The sequence below is a fragment of the Biomphalaria glabrata genome, chromosome 8, assembly GCF_947242115.1.
Source record: "Biomphalaria glabrata chromosome 8, xgBioGlab47.1, whole genome shotgun sequence".
NCBI lineage: Eukaryota > Metazoa > Mollusca > Gastropoda > Planorbidae > Biomphalaria > Biomphalaria glabrata.
Window position 1 is genome coordinate 614026 of NC_074718.1, and position 22086 is coordinate 636111.

The window sequence follows — 22086 nt, forward strand, 5'->3', positions numbered from 1 at the left end:
ATCATTGACATAACATTCTCAATGTAATCATTGACACTAAGACATTACCTTTCTCAATGTAATCATCGACACTAAGACATTACCATTCTCAATCTAATCATTGACACTAAGTCATTACCATTCTCAATCTAATCAATGAGGTTAAGATGTTTCCATTCTCAATGTAATCATTGACACTAAGGCATTACCATTCTCAATCTAATCATTGACACTAAGTCATTACCATTTTCAATCTAATCAATGAGGTTAAGATGTTTCCATTCTCAATCTAATCATTGACACTAAGACATTACCATTCTCAATCTAATCATTGACACTAAGACATTACCATTCTCAATGTAATCATCGACACTAAGACATTACCATTCTCAATGTAATCATTGACACTAAGACATTACCATTCTCAATCTAATCATTGACACTAAGGCATTACCATTCTCAATGTAATCATCGACACTAAGACATTACCATTCTCAATGTAATCATTGACACTAAGACATTACCATTCTCAATGTAATCATTGACATAAGACATTACCATTCTCAATGTAATCATTGACACTAAGACATTACCATTCTCAATCTAATCATTGACACTAAGTCATTACCTTTCCCAATCTAATCATTGACACTAAGACCTTCCATTCTTAATCTAATCATTGACACTAAGTCATTACCATTCTCAATCTAATCATTGACACTAAGACATTACCATTCTCAATGTAATCATTGACACTAAGACATTACCATTCTCAATCTAATCATTGACACTAAGTCATTACCATTCCCAATCTAATCATTGACACTAAGACCTTCCATTCTTAATCTAATCATGGACACTAAGTCATTACCATTCTCAATCTAATCATTGACACTAAGTCATTACCATTCTCAATCTAATCATTGACACTAAGACATTACCATTCTCAATCTAATCATTGACACTAAGTCATTACCATTGACACTTAAGTCATTACCATTCTCAATCTAATCATTGACACTAAGACATTACCATTCTCAATCTAATCATTAACATAACATTCTCAATGTAATCAATGACACTAAGACATTACCATTCTCAATGTAATCATTGACACTAAGACATTACCATTCTCAATGTAATCATCGACACTAAGACATTACCATTCTCAATCTAATCATTGACACTAAGTCATTACCATTGACACTAAGTCATTACCATTCTCAATCTAATCATTGACACTAAGACATTACCATTCTCAATCTAATCATTAACATAACATTCTCAATGTAATCAATGACACTAATACATTACCATTCTCAAAGTAATCATCGACACTAAGACATTACCATTCTCAATCTAATCATTGACACTAACACATTACCATTCTCAATCTAATCATCGACACTAAGACATTACCATTCTCAATGTAATCATCGACACTAAGACATTACCATTCTCAATCTAATCATCAACACTAAGACATTACCATTCCCAATCTAATCATTGACACTAAGACATTACCATTGACACTAAGGCATTACCATTCTCAATGTAATCATTGACACTAAGACATTACCATTCTCAATCTAATCATTGACACTAAGACATTACCATTCGCAATCTAATCATTGACACTAAGTCATTACCATTCCCAATCTAATCATTGACACTAAGACATTACCATTCGCAATCTAATCATTGACACTAAGGCATTACCAATCCCAATCTAATCATTGACACTAAGACATTACCATTGACACTATGACATTACCATTCTCAAAGTAATCATTGACACTAAGACCTTCCATTCTTAATCTAATCATTGACACTAAGTCATTTCCATTCTCAATCTAATCAATGAGGTTAAGATGTTTCCATTCTCAATCTAATCATTGACACTAAGACATTACTATTCTCAATCTAATCATTGACACTAAGACATTACCATACTCAATCTAATCATTGACATAACATTCTCAATGTAATCAATGACACTAAGACATTACCATTCTCAATGTAATCATTGACACTAAGACATTACCATTCTCAATCTAATCATTAACATAACATTCTCAATGTAATCAATGACACTAAGTCATTACCATTCTCAATCTAATCATTGACACTAAGACATTACCATTCTCAATCTAATCATTAACATAACATTCTCAATGTAATCAATGACACTAAGACATTACCATTCTCAATGTAATCATTGACACTAAGACATTACCATTCTCAATGTAATCATCGACACTAAGACATTACCATTCTCAATCTAATCATTGACACTAAGACATTACCATTCTCAATCTAATCATTGACACTAAGACATTACCATTTTCAATATAATCATTGACACTAAGACATTACCATTTTCAATATAATCATTGACACTAAGATATTGCTATTCTCAATGTAATCATTGACACTAAGACATTATCATTCTCAATCTAACTATTTGTACCGTCTTGAATGGTGTGAATGTTGATTGAATGGTATAAGGGCCTCTTCTGGCCTTGATGTAGTGTTCTTGTATTCTTAATCAAACACATCACATATTATGGATAAAATAATTACAAACTCCTCTCTGGCAGACAAATATTTATTACATCAAATAATAGTTCATAAAGTAGGCAATCTCAGCCATAAAATATCACGAATTATTTCACATCAAATACAAACTACATCCTTAGAAATATCTCCAATTAGGTACTCATATTATTTAATCCAATTTCATAAAACAGAGACACCTACGTCTCTTGATACATCATGGTGCTAACTTACTAAAAAATCGTGGTCATGTGATCAAAAATGATACCTCTTTGCTCGACAATGTGTAAGACCCATTTTCACGTGAACTGAAATCATCTCGTGCATCTCACTCTAATCATAGTGTTACACCATTGACACTAAGACATTACCATCCTCAATCTAATGATTGTCTCAGTGTTATCATTGGCACTAAGACATTACTATTCTCAATGTAATCATTGACACTAAGACATTACCATTATCAATCTAATCAATAACACTAAGACATTACCATTCTCACTGTTATCATTGACACTACGACATTACCATTCTCACTGTTATCATTGACACTAAGACATTAACATTCTCAATCTAATCATTAACACTAAGACATTACCATTCTCCGCCTAGACAAAATTTACATGGTCACAGTTTAAAAGTGAGTAAAGCAACAAACAACAATTAAATTTAAGAATCTATATTCATTACTCAGCTCAAATACAAACAGATGCTTAGATAATAATAAATAATTAATAATATAAATAAAAAATTAGTATAAAAAATATCAATAGTGCAACAACTTGCATTTTTTTTTTTGCATTTGCATAGTAACAGAACTGGTATAGAAAAATACAAAAGACATAAATGTGGGAGCCACCGCTGGGCCAAAGTAAAAACACAGCATATTTTTATTTTTTTAAGCATTGTTCACCCCAGCAGCAGTAAATCGCTACATGGCAAAATAACAAAGCAAAATTTGAGTAATGGTTTAATAATAATAATGATGCTGAAGATAAAAGATGAGTGCAGTGTTTTCATAAACCCTATTACAACCTACTTTCCTCTATGGCAAAAAGGCGCCTGAGTTAATCTTTATAGTGCTTACAGGAGTACCCCGTTACGCCATCCTTGAAGATACCATTTGGCATGCAGTCGCCCCCCATGTGGGATAATTTTCCAACCCATCACAGCTGTTGAATAAGTATTTCTTCTATACTACCCACACCAGCCTCCAGCAGAACATTTTTTTAAGGTAGTTCTGCCAGTGTATGAAAGTTTGGTGAGAACTACTGCTTGGATATATATATATATATTTAATATGAAACTTGAAAAAACTTCTTTTTTGAAACAAAACTAAATATAACTTTTATTACAACATAACACTAACCCTAATACTAACCTAGATGAAATGAAATAAATCTAGTAGCAATAATATAAAATGGTATTTTAAACAAAATCTAACTCACTACAAAAAACCTGTCTGTACAGTTTCAGATCCCTGGGTAATTTGCATTACACTAGACCATTTTTGTAATTTCACCATCCTCACTGCATATCCGCCAACCAATCGCTAATTTCTCAACGTTACCTTGGAAACACCCACACTCCATAACACTGCTATACACATTTTTATGAACATACAAAATATAAACATTGTATAATTATGTCTTTATATAACTTTTGTTTTATAATTATTTTATCTAAGTAATTGACTAAGTAATTGTAATCATCGTCCTAAATATAATTTTGAGATCTTGTTTTCTAGTCTTAACATTACAAAAGATAACAATCTAAAAGGTTAATAGTTATTGAGCTAACAAACTAATATTAGAAAATGGTAAAATAAAAAAATCACTGAATACAATATATTTACAGGGTGCGTCAAAAAAAATGTATACACACTTTGAACTGTCATAGACAATTTATTTCCCGTTCTACAATGCTAAATTTCAGCACATGGAAAGCTTAATGTCTAATTAAAGTCAAAGTCATCAAGATAAGGCAGAGGAAATGGTTGGGAGGGAGGGGGTCTGTCAATGAACGTTGAATGGTGTAATACTGAGTTCTTACTTCCTGAAGTACTCTAGACACGTGACAAGACAAACACTATACGACTGACTCAAGTCCGTTCAGCAGACAACATGAAGTTTATTTTACTATAATAATAATAATATACTGCACTCCTTGTTAGTGCTACAAGTCAAGAAATAATAATCCTATCCGCATAACAGCGGTATCAAAAGTATCCAATACGTTAACAACAAATCATGTCCGCATCTCAGCGGGCAACACTGTGTAGAAATATAGATTAACTAATACATGTCTCAAAAGACCACTGGCAACAACTGCCCACAAGTTACTTTCTAACTGAAATTACTACAGACTTTTCTAAGTCGCTACTGTCCATCCCGGACTAAAATATATTTGACCACTCGGTCCAAAGAATAACACTTGACTTCTAACTTGACTTCACTTGTCTGCTTTACTTGACTGACTGACTGACTTCAAAGTCAACTTTATTCATTCTACTTCCTGTTTTCTACATTAGGAATTCCACGTGTCTTTTAAACTATTAACATGATGTGAACTTTAGATCATGCAATGTCAACTAAGACTGTGACATTACGCCCTTTCCCTCAAAAAAAAAAGATTTTGTAAAAATCTTTTGAAATTTAAGTAATAATACTATTATATAGTCACATCTTTTGAGAGAGAAATAATCCATACAAATGTACAATGTGTGCTATAATCTCTGGCACATGTCTTATCATGCCATCAAAAAATTTGATGAGACTAATATATGGTCTCATTTGACCTTACAATATTTGAAAAAATATTTGTCTGTGTAGACAATACTCATAGTTGTCAACATTACTCAAAAAGCAAGTGTTTCTTTACACAAAATTTCAAAGTAAATTCTCAATTTATCAAAAGAATGCTTTCAATATTAATTTTACAAAGGAATGAGCAGCCATGAAAAATGCTCGTATACAAATATACTTAGTTTATCCCATCAGGTTACATAATCAAATGAAAAATATTGACAATGGTTACATGGTCAAATGAAAAGATATTGACAATGTTCTTTAAAATAAATCAATGCAAGTGAAATGTATCTATAATAAATATTTATGTTGTCTCAATGGTTTATGTACAAAAATAATGGCAATGTTTTGACAATGCTACTAAATCATGAAAGTCAAGAAAATATATTCTTTAATGATGATTTATGAGGAACATATTTAAATCATCAAAGTCATAAGCATATTAAAGCATCAAGGTCGTTATCATGATATTCATTTGGCTCATATGTCTTACTGTGAGCACAAGTTCTTTTAACATAAGTGTAAGTTACAATCTTCTCTCGAAAAAATGAATCAGCTTTTCACGTTATGTAACATCAAATATGTTACTTCGAGCCATTAATAGTGCTCTAATAGTCTTCATCACTCAAATACAATGTTCTATTCAAAAATCAAATATATTACTTTGAGCCATTAATAGTGCTCCAATAGTCTTCATGAATCAAGTACAATGTTCTTTCAAAAATCAAGTATATTACTTCGAGCCATTAATCATGCTTCGATAGTTTTCTCATATCCATACAATATTCTTCTCAAAATTAGTGTTATCATCACATAATATAAAATATACTGCTTGAGCCATCAATAATGCTCCAAAAGTTTTGTCATTAAATACAATCTTCTCCTCAAAAAATATCAGTGTCTACATCACACATCATCAAATATATTACTTCACGAGCCATCAATAATGCTCCAATAATTTTCTCATATTAAATACAATCTTCTCAAAAAGTCAGTGTCTACGACACACATCAAATGTATTGCTTCACGAGCCATCAATAATGCTCAAATAATTTTCTCATATTAAATACAATCTTCTCCTCAAAAAATCAGCGATTACATCACACATTATATATATTACTTCATGAGCCATCAATAATGCTCCAATACTTCTCATATTAAGTACAATCTTCTATTCAAAGATTCAGTTTGCATTACACAGTATCAATTATTTTTCAAGCCATCAGTAATGCTCAAATAGATCTCACTAATTAAATACAATATTCTTTTCAAAAAATCATTGTTTGCATTACATATCATCAAGCCTCAAATTAAGCTCAAATAGTCTTCAAAACTGATATGTGGGAAAAAATAAATTCATCAGTGAAGATCAATGTCACAGTCATATCTATACAATTTACAAAGGTTATGTACATTTGAAAAAATGAAAAATACATTTCAATAAATAGTGTCACATACTCAGGTTTTAATATGACTGCGTTCTGTTCAAATGGACTCTTGGAAAAATAATTTACACATATGCAAAAATTGGGCACATATGACCTTTTGAAGTGTCATGTGTACAAATACAATCAAAGTTATATGTAGAATATGGCATCAACAGATTCAATGAATTACACTTGTACTGGCTAATGAGTCCTTAACGGTGCTAGTGTTATGTAAAATAGTGTGATAATTATAGTTGTTGACTTATGTGAACAATGTCATTGTTTAGTTATATTACTGATATTTAGTGATTTTGTGATGGTGTTGTATCCTATTGTATAATAAACAAAATTGTATGTTGTGCTGCCCTATGTCTAGCTTGCTAACTACTAGTGTCATGTGTGTTTCCAGTTCTAATGTTACTGTTTCGTGATGCGTTGTCCAGCCCGTTTGTAAGTAATGGATAGGAATTATTTTCTGGAGTTGAGTTCATGAATGCTACATGTTCGTGTTCGTGAGTGTCGATGGTTGCGGCTGAGTTGTCATAACTGCTAGGGCGTCTATGGATTCTATTGTTGCTGTTACTTTGCCATCTGTTTGAAGTATTTCTGTTGTATCTGTTTCGTTCGTAGCCATCACGTCTGGATCGTCTGTGATAGTTCTGAAAGTTGTTGGTATTGTATTGCTGTCTTCTTTGATAGTTCTGGAAGTTGTAATTATCGTTGTTGGTGTTGTATTGCCTTCTTCTATCATTAGGGCTGTAACTTTGGGTTGCTCTGCTGTTTCTTCTGTTGTCATATTTATTGTCTCGATATGTGCCACTTTGATACTGGAAAGTGCTTCTGTTGATTGATCTACATTGGCTCTTTATGTGACCCTTTATGCCGCAGTTAAAGCAGGTTTTATTGTTGCTGCTGTATTTGAATTTACTTGAATCAGTGTTAATGATGGTCTCTTCTGTCGATGGTGTGATTGGGATGGCTGTCTTTGAATAAATTCAGGTTAGTTATGAGTTCTGTTTCGTTTTTAATTTTCTTCTCTTTCAGGAAAGTGAAAATGTTGTCTGTAACACTGTCAATTAAGAACATATCAATGATTTGGTCTGGTCTCGTCATATCACAGTTGGAGAGTTCAAGCCACTTTAAGATATTTTGCTTAATTTCAAAAATAATTCTGTTGTAATCACCGTTCTTTTGCAATCTGATGTCTCGAAAGAGTTTTCTGTAGTGGTCCTCGGATTTGCCAAAGTGTTCGAGGAGTCTGTTTTTCACAGCCTTGTAGTCAGTCTTTTGTTCAGGTGTCAGGGTGGCTATTATGTTCAGCGGTTCACCTGCAAGATTGGCGAGTAGGTGCTTGGCCATATCTCTAGGAGACATGTCATACGTTGAGGCTATGTGCTCAAATTGCACAATGTAGTTTTCAAGAGTTTCGTTTTTCTCATTGAACTTATGGAACTTCGAGACGTATGGTTTGGCTTGCTGTGTCAGTGGTTGTAATATGTTCGGATTCACTTTTGCAGCTTCCAGTTTAGCTAACTCAACTTTTCCCTCTATTTCTTTCATTTCTTTCTGATGCGCTCTTTCTGCCGCTCGTTCATCTCGTTCCGCTACTTCACGTTCTTTCTTCTTTAATTCATCCAATTCTCTTTCGATAAATTCTCTTTTCTTTTCACCCTTCAATTCCATTTCTATGGCCAACTCCAAGATTTTATCATAGGTAGACATTGTTGATAGGTATGGGTTTAGGCTTCAAGTGTGTATAATGTCAATAAATATTAAATAATCTTCAACGTGTATAAAGTCAACAAATATATAGGATTCCAATCTGTATGTAGTATTAACTGTGTAGTGAGTGCTTAGTTATCAAAATACAAATAATAATGTCTCACTTTGCATGTATCTTTGATATTTAAATAATAGATGGCCAATAAATGTGTTGAGTTTGTAATCAATGTGTGCCAAATACAATGTACAAATGAGTCAATAGTAATAAGTGTTGCGTCAAAATGTACCAACAAAATAATCAGAGTACGAGAAATGTGTCAATACAAAATAAGTACAAGAGCTCAAAAAATAAGGCTCTAATTCAAGTGATAGTATATATGTACACAATATTATTACTTCAAATATATCTTTGTAACATGTTATATGTGCAGTGAAAAAATGAAAAAAAAATTAATTAATGAGAGAATAAAGAGATAAATTAAAGTATAGGTGACGAACACAAAAACAATATAGATAACAATACAGTCTGCTTTAAAAGAAATCAATAAATAGAAGACTTTGACAAGAGAATCACAGATATGTAAATACAAGACTTACACAAACAAACAATATGAATACAAAGAGAAATCACACTACGATTGTACAAACAAAACTATATACCACTAAACAAAAAATTTCAAAATGATCTAGAAGTCCCTACCGAACAAGGCTGGTCTACTCGGACCTTATTAGGACTAAGAGAACAACAAGAAAATCCCTAAAGATCCCTATCACATGAAGTGAAATGGAACGGAACAAATAAATTGTGCCGATTCAGTCTCAAAACATAAGACAGACCCACGCCGACCGCCCTTTAAGGTAACAAATATAAAAAATGAAAATCAATTTAATATGGTTCCAAGAGTTATCAATCACTAACTCTATATATAATCAACTTCAATTACTGCTATACCACAGCAAAATCAATGTACTTTATTAATCATATGAATATATTCAATCCTTAATTATAACTTACAGACTTTCTTTTGTAGACTGATGTAGATTAATCCTCTCTTGTAGCTTGTCAAATACAAATACAGCTTGAGTAGTTCAATAATAATCCATGGGTAAGGTAACTAAGTAATCCGATTGAGAATACACATCAATGTGAGCATCAAAGTAGTAGTAAAATAATCCAGTCATATGCCATAAGATGGCTCAAATGCTCAAGTAATGTCAAAAAATATTTCCTCTTGACCTTTACAATTAACACAAGTCCAACAGGTAATCCAAATAATCCAATAAGATAATCCAAAATGTAAGTGTAGTAATGCAGGCATGTGTTATTTCTTCGTCGTACAGCGATGACTAGGAGAGCGCCAATAGGTACAAGTTAGTCCAACTTCAACGTCAAAGATCAATAATCCAAAAGTACTTGAACATTCGTATAAATAATCCAACAGTACTTAAGTGGAGAACTTCAGCTTAGATAATCCAAATATGTAAAGTCTCTGAAAAATTAGAATGACCATAAGTGAACAGAGGTCTAAATGGAGGACCTTCTGTATAGCAATGTAAGGTGAAACCTCGACAATGCAAGAGCGTGTCAAAAGTTGGTGACAAGCGCTCACGTGGAAACGATGTATCATCTGTCTTCAGGCGACGCCTTGAATTTTACACCCACACAAATGTATCAGCTGTCTTCGAGCGAAACCTTGAGTTTTTCACCCACACAAATGTATCAGCTGTCTTCGAGCGACGCCTTCAGTTTTTCACCCACACAAATGTATCAGCCGTCTTCGGTTTCTGCCGATGGTGATGTCTCAAGATGTCGACAATAGTGGAGAAATAGGCATTGACCAGGTTTAAAATATACATATAAGATCCTTTTTTGTCCAGTAGATATAATGGTCAGTTTGTAGACTTCATCAAGCCCTAACTTGAGAACTGCTTGGTCAGACACAAACTGTGAAAGATGGAATGTGATAATATGAATATATATATATGAATACAATATTAAAGTGCTGACTTATTTATTACAAAAGCATCTCCAGATTTTCTTTTGCTAAGTCTTTCTTTTAACCAACTGGTGTGGCACAGCAGTAGGCTCTTTTTTTTTTCATTGCAAGTCTATGGTTATTTTTTTTAAATCTTTTTGTCTACCAACACTCTTTAAACTATTTCCCAGGTGGATTCCCTACTTTAAATTTCTGTCTGTTAACATTTCAGCAAAGGTACAAGATATGAATACATTGCTTATGTCCTGAGAATGTTCTGCATTAGACACTTTAGGCCTTCTCTGCTACTCTATCACCTAAATAAATTAAGTTATGCTTCTTTTCCTTGCTCTTTGTTTCACTGCCAAGTTTGATACTTAATACAAAAAGAGTCAAAGGAATTCATCAGATTAATTTAATATTTAAAAATAGAATTGACTCACCATTAGCTGTCCCAATGAATGAACCATAATGTCAGGTTGACCATTAACCCTATCTTACTGTACCAGACATTCATGCTTGTTAGTTTAGCCTAAAGATAACAATGGTAGTGATATTTAGCTGCAAACATTTTACTAAATTTATATAACTGGTAATAAATTATTGTTAAAACAAAAGAAAGTCCATAGAAAAGAGATACAAATAAAACATTAAACAGTCTAATTTAAAACTAAATAAAATGATTAATTAACACATTCTTTTTAAGACTGGATGGCTGCCTGGTTGTGCAGTATGCACACTGGATTATCTTTCACAATGGTGGGAAGCGTGGTCGAGAGGCCAAGTGCGCTTGAACTTGGCTAGGCTACCTAGAAGGGGGCTCGAGGTTTGACACCCGACTCGGGCAGAGATGTGTTTACTGAGCGCCCAAAGGCAGCACAGAAAACCAACTCCTAGATACCCCCTCCCCCCCACCGGTCCACAAATGAGATTGGACCAAAAAGCGCTCTGAGCATGCTATAAGCATGAAAGTAGCGCTATATAAAAGCTATAATAATAATAATAATGGTGCCAGGTTCATATTCTGCCATCTGACATCAAACTTTTGAATTCATTTGTCAGTAATTATATTTTCTTTTTTTTTTTTTTAAATACAAGCCTCATGCAACAGCAGTCTTTAACTTTTTCTTTATTGTTATAAATTATTTTAAGCAGAAGAATCTAATGAAATATACTTACAAAACTTCCTTTAAGATTTCAAGTTAAAAGTTGTGGGTGAACATCATCCCAGGGTATACCAGGACCTATACAGATAGAGTGGTCATGAGTCTGAAATACAAATAAAGTGATTGTGTCTGAAAAACTTTTTTCTTTTATTAATCAGAGTTAATATGTCATCTAGGTATGTCAAATAGATAAGTTTTCCAACCTGTAGGTATGTCTGACAGATATGTCATAAAGAGTCTTACAGTCTAGTAATGTAACATGCTGACAAATTTTTTCTTTAGAATCTTAAGGGGAGGGGAGGGAGGTAAGAAGAGTGCTTTTAAGAAATTATTACTCACTATGGTTTCAATTACAATGGTCAGGTCAGTTCATCAGGGCTGATCAATCCAACATAAGATCCAATATTTGGTAATTTACCTACGCCACTGTCATGCTTTAAATATTTCCAGCCAATAGAAGTAAATTGAGTTGTATGTGCTGAGAAAGGAAGACAAAAAAATGTTTGTAAAATGTTTCACATATTTTAGTTGTTCCTTCAGAGTTGAAGATAATTTACTTCCTAGTCCTAACTTCCAGCAGGATGACAGCAGGCAGGGTATTAACCCAGGACCATCGAGAAGTCCAAACAATATACCACACGACCAGGCAGCCAGCCTGTATGTATTATAAGTGTGATTCAATATGTTATAAATCTATATTTTATATATGTTATAAGTGTGATTCAATTTGTTTAAAACTACAAAATTTATTTTTTTTAGGTTTACTGTTTTTGACAGTCAAAATAGTGGTTTACATATTTTCCCCACCATTTAAGAATTCCGATTACAATATAAAATTTAAAAAAATAGAAAAAAAAACACATACACACACACAAAAGATTTGTAAAAAGCCTTGGCAGTCACATCAAACATTTTTTCAAAACCAACAACATGCACATCCTTGATACAAAACACACACACTGGTGATTTTAGTCATAAGAGATGTACCTGTTACCAGATGTACCAGTTAGGTTGATTGGCTGTATTGTTAAAGATTAAAAGCAAACCATTATCCATACAGATCTAGTTTCACTAGAGAAAAGATTTTTTTTCTTGGTATCCAAATTCTTATGTATAAGATTTCTATAATGTGTCTTCTTTCTACTATAACATGCTCAGTACACTTTTATTGTATAAATACGGTAAGGGTTATATAATTTGGCTCTAAATGAAAGATTTACCTACTTTCCATATGAAGGGAGGGAGGGGGGGGGGGGAGGCAAACATTATAGTTGCCTGACCAAGGTTCTAATGGAGCCATAAGACCATATCTAGTATGACAGTCGACAGTAGAAACTTGCAATTAGATTCCAAGCAATAGTTCTACACGTATATAGTGAATTTAAGATGTAGCACATAAATTATAATTTCCAAAATCTAAACATAATTTTTTTATTGCACAAAGTTATCCAGCTAGAGCTAAATTTTAAAGTAAGAGGCAATTCACAGTTGGAAACATATGAAAATATAAAGTAAAAATTTTAATGTCCATCATGCATCAGGTTTAATTACAAAATGAGGATACTGAACACTTCAAGAACTTTAAATATTTCCTTTTCCACAACCAAGGTAACCAATTGAGCCTAGTAGGAAGGTTGGTCAAGAGGCCAACTACGCTTGAACTTGGCTTAGCTTGGCTGCCTATGAAGGGGGCAAGAGGTTCGACACACAACTCGAGTTGAGTTGTGTTTACTGAGTGCTTTAAGGCAGTTAGAAAACCTACTCCTACTGGTTCACAAATGAGATTGGACCATAGTGCTCTGAGCATGCTATAAGCATGAAAGTAGCACTATATGAAAGCCATAATTTATTTATATAGTAAATATTTAGGGTTAGAAACATTTAGAAACATTACAATTCAAGTAGATTTCCTTATTGAATGACACTACAAAATGTAATCATGTATAATCTGGATATTCTTCTTTGTTTTTATTATTCATTAACTTCAACAGACCTACTTTTTTTTCAGTGTCAGAGCAGAAGCACCAACAGATGTTTCATTTTTTTTTAAATCTTTTTTTAAAAAAAAAGACTCACAACATAGCAAGTAAACCGCTTTACTATCGAAGTTAGTGGAATTAAATCGATATCTATTTAGGTGAATAGATAGTTCCAGACAGGATGCATGCCATAGTTTTACTTCTTCTAGACTTAATCATTATTTCAATTTATCAGACAATAGTTACCCAGATAACGGTCCTGACTGCCAGGTCGTGCAGTTTGCGCGCTGGACTGTCAATCGGATTTATCGATGGTCTCTGGTTCAAACCCTGCCTGCTCCCATCCCCCGTCACCCTGTGGGAGGTTTGGACTAGGAAGTAAACTATCTTCAACTCTGAAGGGACATCCGAAACATGTAAAACAATTTACAAACATTCCAAAGATAAATACATGTTAAATTAGTTATAGCTTATGAAGACATATAGCTATTGACATAGTTTTGATTTAAATTTGAGGATAAAATGTAAAAAAAAAACCTTCATTAAAATTATAAGAAATATATAGTATATTCTATAGCCCCATTTTCTAAAAGATCAATAGCAAATATTTTTTTTAATGCTTTGTTTAAGCTTGCTTAGCATACTTTATAAAAGTGCATAATTTGACTATAGTAAGTATTGCTTATAATATTAGCTTTTTCTTGCAAAGTAAAGTAGAAATATTATTTTAAAATCAATTGTTGATTTAACATAATCATCAATTTAGTGGCTCAGAAAAGAAGAAATGTCTGAAAAAATGATTATAATTTTTAGAATAGTTGCGGATTAAAATGTAATAAGAATGCCTTTTAAAACTTGCAATCTATAGGGCAGATGATGTAAATGTCATCTGTTTCTCTGTGGCCTACAGTTATAAAGGTATCATGATATGGCCAGCACAATGATAAACCTTCTTTACTTTCCCCAACTAATGTCATTAAAATTGCACAGACTTGAGGCACTCTATGATCCTGAAATTCAAAAACAATCTTCACCAAGATTTGAACCTGAAAACTCTAGCTCAAAAGCAGCTGCACTTAACCACTTAGCAAGTCCTCCCTCCCCCCATTAAAAAAATCAAATGTTCCATTATGAATCAGCACATCATCATTTGCAGAGAGAATTGCTGCCAATCTTGTGCCTATACAGGATATAGCTAGCTTAAGTACAATAGAGATAACTTTATTCAAGAATTTTTAACTTTGGCTGAATGTGACAAGCTAATTCAGGAACTGGCTTATACTGTAACATTTATTTAAATATTTTAGACTAAAATTATAACTATTATACACTAAAATAAAATGTTATTTCATTCACTATGCCATTATGTTATGGAGTGTTTACCCTGGCCCAGCATCCTCCTCCTTTTGCAGCATTACATGTACTGTAATCTTCAGGGGACCAAAGACTTTTTCCAGTGATGTAAGCCTCCAGAGAATCATATGTCCTTGGATAATGGCAGCTGTGAACAGAATCACTTTAGCATAACACTTTCCAAAACTATTTAAATATATTAATATATGCCTTTATTCTAAAAACAACCTCATAATAATATACTTATTCTTTTAAAAGTTTCATAGAATTTATTACATGTTAGATATCCTTATATGTTCACCTAGATGTCTACAAGCTAGCAGAGCTGTTTGTTAGAAAGTTGATTAGATCTTTCCAAACTCAGAAAACCACTTTCAAAACTTAATAAATAGTGAACAATACACAAGTTACACCTAAAATAAAAATGCCAATAAAAGAGCTATTCAGGCTTTAGATGGGAACCCACAGGCACAAGGCACAGAGGAAGACCAAAACGAACAGGACAACACAATCTTTATATCTTCTAGATTACAGGCATTACTTCAAAAGAGAATATAATTATGTCCTATGCATTTCATGATCAATCTAGTCAGGCATGTTAATAAGTTACTTCACCTCTACTAAGTCATTGGTTTTCCTGGCCAATTGAGGCATCCCATTCCCCTTTTCTAATGGCATTAGGGAAAATTGAAAATAATTATGTGGTGTTGTCTTTTTATCTGTTTCTATCTCATCATCACTAGTTTTGGGGAGTAAAAAACGTAACCAACATACCCAATAGCATAAACAACCCAATAGCATAAACAGATTTAGCTCATTTTTTAAAAATCTTTTAAGATGTCATGAGCAATATCCCATCCTCCATCATGTGCTATAATTAAAATATTTTTAAAAGCCATTTAAATCCCAAGCCTGGGTGAAAAAGGAGGAGGGTTTGGCGTGGGGCTAGCGACCCCCACCCTGTAAAACCACTATTGCTACAGAAACGGCAAACTCGACACACCAGGTGGGAGGAGGCTTCAGACATTGCCAGATCTTTATGGAGACAGCTTGCCGCCCAATGCGCCGAACGGCGCGGGAGGACCTAAGTCTAAAGTAAGTTTAAATCTAATGCATTTCTCAAAGTCTGCAAAGAGAGAGATAACAAAGATGTCTGGTAAATGTTGTATGCAGGCCTTCTAACAGAACTAATAATTTCAAAAACAAAAAATGATTTGGAAAATATGACCCTAAATATACAATCTGTTGAATTTCAATAATCAATTTATTTATGAACCATCTGGTTTATTATATATTCAAAAAATATTTTGATAAGTTTAAAAGTTATAGAAGATTGTCCTTATGATCACTTGAGAAAAAATGTCAATATACATTTTATATCATTTCTACAATGATTCCCTATAGAATAAGTGATGCCTTTTGATGACAAGAAACTATTCTAACTCTTTGACAACTATCAGATACATCCAATATGATCTGGTAAAAACAAAGATCTTCACCTTTTCCAAAAATATACAAGTATTATTATACAGTATGTCTTATAAAGATAGTATAGTATAAAATGTAGACAATTACCTTTATAATAAGTCCCAAGATAAGTTAGGAATGCAGTATTTCCCGTGGCTGTGCAGCCCCAGCTGAGACCTACATATTTATTTAATCAACACTATAGCCTCTCTCATTCCATATCTGATGAAGATAAATTAAAATTAGTTGTTAGATTTATACAAAGTCCCTGTGGGGCTGAGGGGCATACACCAGTTGGCTACCTTTCAAGGGGCTGGATTTAGAATTCCAGTAAGCACCATACATTTTCATAAATTTTCAATTTAGATTTGGCTTGAGCTATGTTGCAGAAAGGGTTAAGTAAGGGTTGGAAACAGCATGGAAATCTTCTCCCAAATACTGCTTCTCCCCACATGTTCCCCAAAGAGCTTAAACTGAGCAAAGAGCAAGCTTTATGTTATGATAAACCAAAGAAAAATAATAAATAAATAAACATCTAAATTTCATTCAACAGAAAAGTAAAATCTAGACAGTCAACTGTTAATTAAGGCTAGTAGAAACTAGAACAAATATTCGTTTTGTAGAGTTCATTTTCAAGAATGTTTTTTTTTTATGTTGCTATCTTGACTAAGGCTAACTCATTTGACACAGAGGGCATTTCAAACCCAAGCAAAGGGGCATAGCACTTGTAATACATATTAACATAAACTTTTTCATATAAAGTTAAATATAAATATCTTTATATTATGAACTAAACTGTGTATGTAATAGAGACCAACAAAAAAACAAAAACAGTCTAGAGAAAACCAATACATAAGACCATAGAAAGTGTAGGGGCGGCAACGGAAACTTACCCCAAAGTAGTCTATTGTTAAATTATGCCTTCTTTTAGCTCCAGTAATCCATCCCTTCTTTGTCTACTCAATTAATCATATACACTCTGGACTATCGTTTAGTGGTCTCCAAGATCCTAGGTTAGACCCCTGCCTGCTGCCACCCCACATCTTCTTGTGGGACGTTCAAGCTAGAATGTAGTTGTTTTCAACTCTGAAGGAACATCTGAAACATGTAAAACATTTTTACAATAATCAGAATGGGTCACCACAATTTAGATCCTGCACACATAATAATTCCAGACTCATCATAGATAATCAGTAAGTCAAAGTTAATAAGTAAATACTGTTTGCATCAGTTTAATTTAACTCGAGTGCGAATTTTTTTCACTGAAAAAATTGAGTTTTTTCAGGAAGAACCAAAATGGGAGAGAGGGTGGCGCTACAAAAACTACTATAACTTTTTTATTTCTTAAAATATATGAATAGATTTGATATCAATTTAAAGGGAAATGAATGTGTCAAACGCTGAAGTATTAGATAAATAAAAATTCAATAAAATATTTTTTTTATATCAATTTGAAGTGTGTCAAAAAATTTTTTTTTCTCGAAAAAATGAAGTAAAAATCCAACTTACTGAAAGGTTTATTCCCATGTTAATAAAGTAAATCCAATATAAAAGAATTTTCACTTAACCACACATATATGTCACATAAAAATAATAAAAAAAAAAAACATTAGCACAAGTCTGGGTTGTTTTTTCAGCTTCTTTGATGTTCACAAAAATGAAGAAAAAATTCTATTTACACAATATTTACACAAATCTCAAAACCAAATTGAAAATCAATGTCACTTTATACATATTTACAGTTTTTTTCATCAGCATGTTAAAAATGAACTTGTGTATGCCATTTCTTAAAACAATCTTTTGGATGCAGATGAGGTCTATCAGGACAATCACTACAAATGAAATGAGTGCGCGCTGTTTTTTTTCGTGTGCTGCACACTTTACACCGGTTTTCTTTATCAGAATAGTCAATTATATGCCTGCCTGCATCTAGCCTGGGGATAGGATTTTTCATAGGTCTTCCTACTACTGGCTTTCTTCTGTCTTTCTCTTCTGGAGGCATCACAGCGGCTGCTTCCATACATAGTGCATGGACAAGTTGAATTTAAAATTTTTTCAAACTGAGCATTTCTTTTTTTTCTCCATTTTTGCACATCAAATAGAGAACATGGGCATTTGAAATTGTTATTTCAACTATCCAGTGAAACAATTTTTTCCACCACTTTATGCTTTTCCTGTTCTGTAGACCGTAGTAGCCAATTTTCTGATCGACCAGATCGCATCCATACATGTATTTATTGTATGTATCGACAACAGCAGGCTTCACTTTATTCTTTATTTCCCTGTTTTCAGCTTTTGCCATGGTAGACACAATAGCTACAGGCTTTTTAGCCTTTTTGTCTTGCCAGCTTACTACCAGTAGTTTTTCTTCAGCTGTCGCCCAATATCTAGACTCCTTGTGCCTCGTTAGTTTTTTAATTTCATCAGGAAATCCTTTGCGGGTGAACTGTACTGTTCCAGTATAATATTGCTCTTCTGACAAGAGATAGTCAACTAGTTTTCTGGTCGTGAAAAAGCGATCAGCAAATACATGATAACCCCTGCCAATGACGCCAAGCAAAGTCCTAAAAATCTGTACTGCCTGCCCTCCGTCCTTGTCACTGTTTGGGTCAAATGAGGTGTTTTTCCCATAATATGTCAGAAGATTCAGAACATATCCTGTACAGCTGTCAAGAAGCCCAAAGCTTTTGATGTGATATTTATAAGGCTTTGAAGGATTAAATTGCTTGTACAGCCATCTGCCTTTGAAGCCCACAATCATTTCGTCGATGGCCACATTTTGGAAAGGTGTGTAAACTGTGTTGTAATTATCAATCAAGAGATTGATAAAAGGCTCTATTTTTCTTTTACCTTCAGCATCTGGTTCCCCGCAATGTAACATTGAACAAAATAAGGACAAGAACCTGTCCCTTTCAAACATTTCCGAGAAAAATGGAGTAAAAAAAATATCATCGGTTGAGAAGTAATCCTGTATGCTTGGTTTTTTGTTCAAGCCCATAGCCATGGTGGTTGCCAAAAATTTTATCATCTCATACTTGGTTACAGGTTTCCAGTTTTGAAATCTTGACCTATCCTCAATGGCGTGTTTTGCTTCACTTTTTTTAGAGCATAGGCATTGATGTACTCTATCACAATATCCATGATGGTACATGTGAAGAGGGAAGAGAAGCAGTCCAGAACAGAAGATGACTGGGATAAATAATTTTCATTTATCCCAGGCTCATTCTTGGGTGCAAAACTGAACAGGTTTTTGGTTTCAAAACCATCTCCAACCATTATCCAGTCAGAGATAGATCTATTTATAACAACATTATGATTATCATTTAGTTTTCTTTTTTTGCTTTTGCTACCAACAACTGGAAAACATGATAACAAAGAAGTGGGCGTTGCCCCAGCTGTTTCTTCTTCATCGTCACTGCTTTCACTAGATCTAGGTCTAATGCCATTCTGATTCTCATAGTCACTATCTGATGAATACGCATTATCACTATCATCTGAGGAAAAGTTATTAAACATTTCTAATGCTTGCTGAGCAGTGATTCGCCTAGATCTAGAATTAGTCTCAGGTCTAGAAAGTCCACTAGATTCACCTAAATCCATTTTAGAATCCACTCAAAACGAAAAACACAGTGTCACTAAAACAAAGATTTGAAAATAAAACGTGTACGTATGGCGTCCAATCAACAATAAAAGGAAAGAACAATCACTCTCTTAACCGGAAAGTAATAAAGAATTTAAAAAAACGAACTTTAAAATAAAGAAATATAATGAAACAAACACTATATACCAAGTTACTCAGGGAGAGTAACGCCGCACTCTACAGCGCTAGGGAAGTTACTCCTGGAGAGTAACCCCGCACTGAAAGTGTTAACTGAAAAAAACAAACATTATTACATTATAATAAATAAGTCATAGAAAAAAGCAGTTTTAAAATCATAATCAAGAAATTACTATTTTTCTCAAATTTACCTTAATTATAAATAGTCTAAGATTTCATTCCCCTGAATCTCTGGATAGTTGACAAAGTAGTTTTGAAGTTGCCTAGGAAAAAATTTTTTTTAGGAATTAGTTTCAAAAAGATCAAACTCATGCCTGTAATAAACCTTCCTCAGTTACCAGAACTATAAAAAAAAATCCTGTGTTTGGTATCATGGGGTCAGTTTAAGCTTTATTAGTCTCGTTGTTATTTTTTTTATTTATGTTTTGAATTCTCTTAATTAAATAACATTAAATCTCTAAAATCAGTGGCCTGACTTTTAAACTTATCTGTTTGTTTCTAGTGTAACACTGTAAGCTTACTTTATCAACTCTATGCAGTCTCATTTATTCTATTTTACATGTTGTTGTTTTTTTTTTTATTTGCTTAGTTGTTGTTGTTTTTTAAAGCATCAAATTTACATAAAGAAAAAAATAATATCTTTTTGATGTAATTTTTTTTTGTGCCTTTTTATTATGTTTTTCTTTAATAGGCCTACATAGATCTCTATATATTTTGAACTTCCAAATTACAGCAGTTTTTTGTTTAGAAGCCATAATGATATTATGCACTATGCACATTACCAAATTAGTTAATTTAATTTGGTTTGGACAAAGATGTAAATTAGATTTATATAGATCTTTACCTTTACCTATCCCTTAGTCTGTTGGACCGTTGGGGCACCAGGCAAGATTTGTCGACTGTCTTTCTCCATTCCTCCCTTTTTTTTTGCCTTGTTTAGAACATCTCTCAATGGCAGGCCTGTCCATTCTTTAATGTTGTCCTCCCATCGCTTTTTCTGTCTGCCTCTTCTTCTTTTCCTGGCACTGTTCCCTGAAGGAAGGTCTTTGCGAGCCCCGTAGATCTTGTAATGTGGCCAAAGGTTTTAAGCTTTCGTCTTTTCACAATAGTTAGCAGGTCGTCATGGGCTCTGATCGCTACAGTAACCCTGACTCTGATTTCTTGGTTTGTGAATGTGATGCCTAGGATCCTTCTGTAGCATCTCAATTCCATTATTAGGATCCTCCTCTCAAGCTCTGCATTCAACGTCCACGACTCGCAAGCATATAAAAATGTGGCCATGACCAGAGAGAGCAGCAGTCTAATTTTGGTGCCGAGGGCTAAGCCCTTATCTTTCCATATTATTTTAAGTTTCGAAAGGGCTGCTGTGGAATGTGCTATTCGGGCCAATAATTCGGGTTTTGTTCCCTCATCTGAGACAATAGCTCCGAGGTATTTGAAGCTGTTAACACTAGTTAGCTTTTCACCTCCAATACTGATGCCTCTTTTAAAGCCCTGATGGCTATTGGTCATAATTTGAGTTTTTTCGGCATTTATTTGTATGCCATATGCTGCGGCAGTCTTGTCAATGCGCATCACCAGGTCAGCTAGTTCTTCTTCTGTCCCTGCTAGGCCGTCAATGTCATCTGCGAAGCGCAAGTTAGTAATTCTTCTTCCTCCAGTACCTTCATAGCCCTCGAGGGCATCTTCCATTATCCTTTCAAGAAAGATATTGAAGACGAAGAGTGTTGGTGACAGTAGGCAGCCTTGTCTTACTCCAACTGTGGTTTTGAACCAGTCTCCAATATTATTGTTGAAGTACACCACACTGGTGGCATCCTTGTAGAGGTTCTGGATAACTTTGATTATGTTTTTATTAATGTTGTACTTTTCCATT

The 22086-nt window shown here is 33.5% G+C and overlaps 1 protein-coding gene across 3 annotated transcripts; it reads right to left on the bottom strand.

The window, feature by feature from the left end:
* Window positions 1-2573: 2573 nt before the first annotated feature.
* On the bottom strand, window positions 2574-20331 carry LOC129927615 (piggyBac transposable element-derived protein 4-like). 3 transcript variants are annotated; one of them, XM_056037299.1, is made up of 8 exons: window positions 17942-20331; window positions 17326-17530; window positions 16541-16654; window positions 14996-15113; window positions 11973-12111; window positions 11647-11736; window positions 10911-10999; window positions 2574-10436 (listed from the first exon to the last, which is right to left on the bottom strand). In XM_056037299.1, the coding sequence occupies exon 1, from the start codon at window positions 19581-19583 to the stop codon at window positions 18477-18479; it is 1107 nt and encodes a 368-aa protein (XP_055893274.1). In that variant the 5' UTR covers window positions 19584-20331; the 3' UTR covers window positions 2574-10436; window positions 10911-10999; window positions 11647-11736; window positions 11973-12111; window positions 14996-15113; window positions 16541-16654; window positions 17326-17530; window positions 17942-18476. The 3 variants fall into 3 exon arrangements, with proteins under 3 accessions (XP_055893274.1, XP_055893276.1, XP_055893277.1); XM_056037301.1 differs by lacking the exon at window positions 16541-16654; XM_056037302.1 differs by lacking the exon at window positions 14996-15113.
* Window positions 20332-22086: the final 1755 nt, after the last annotated feature.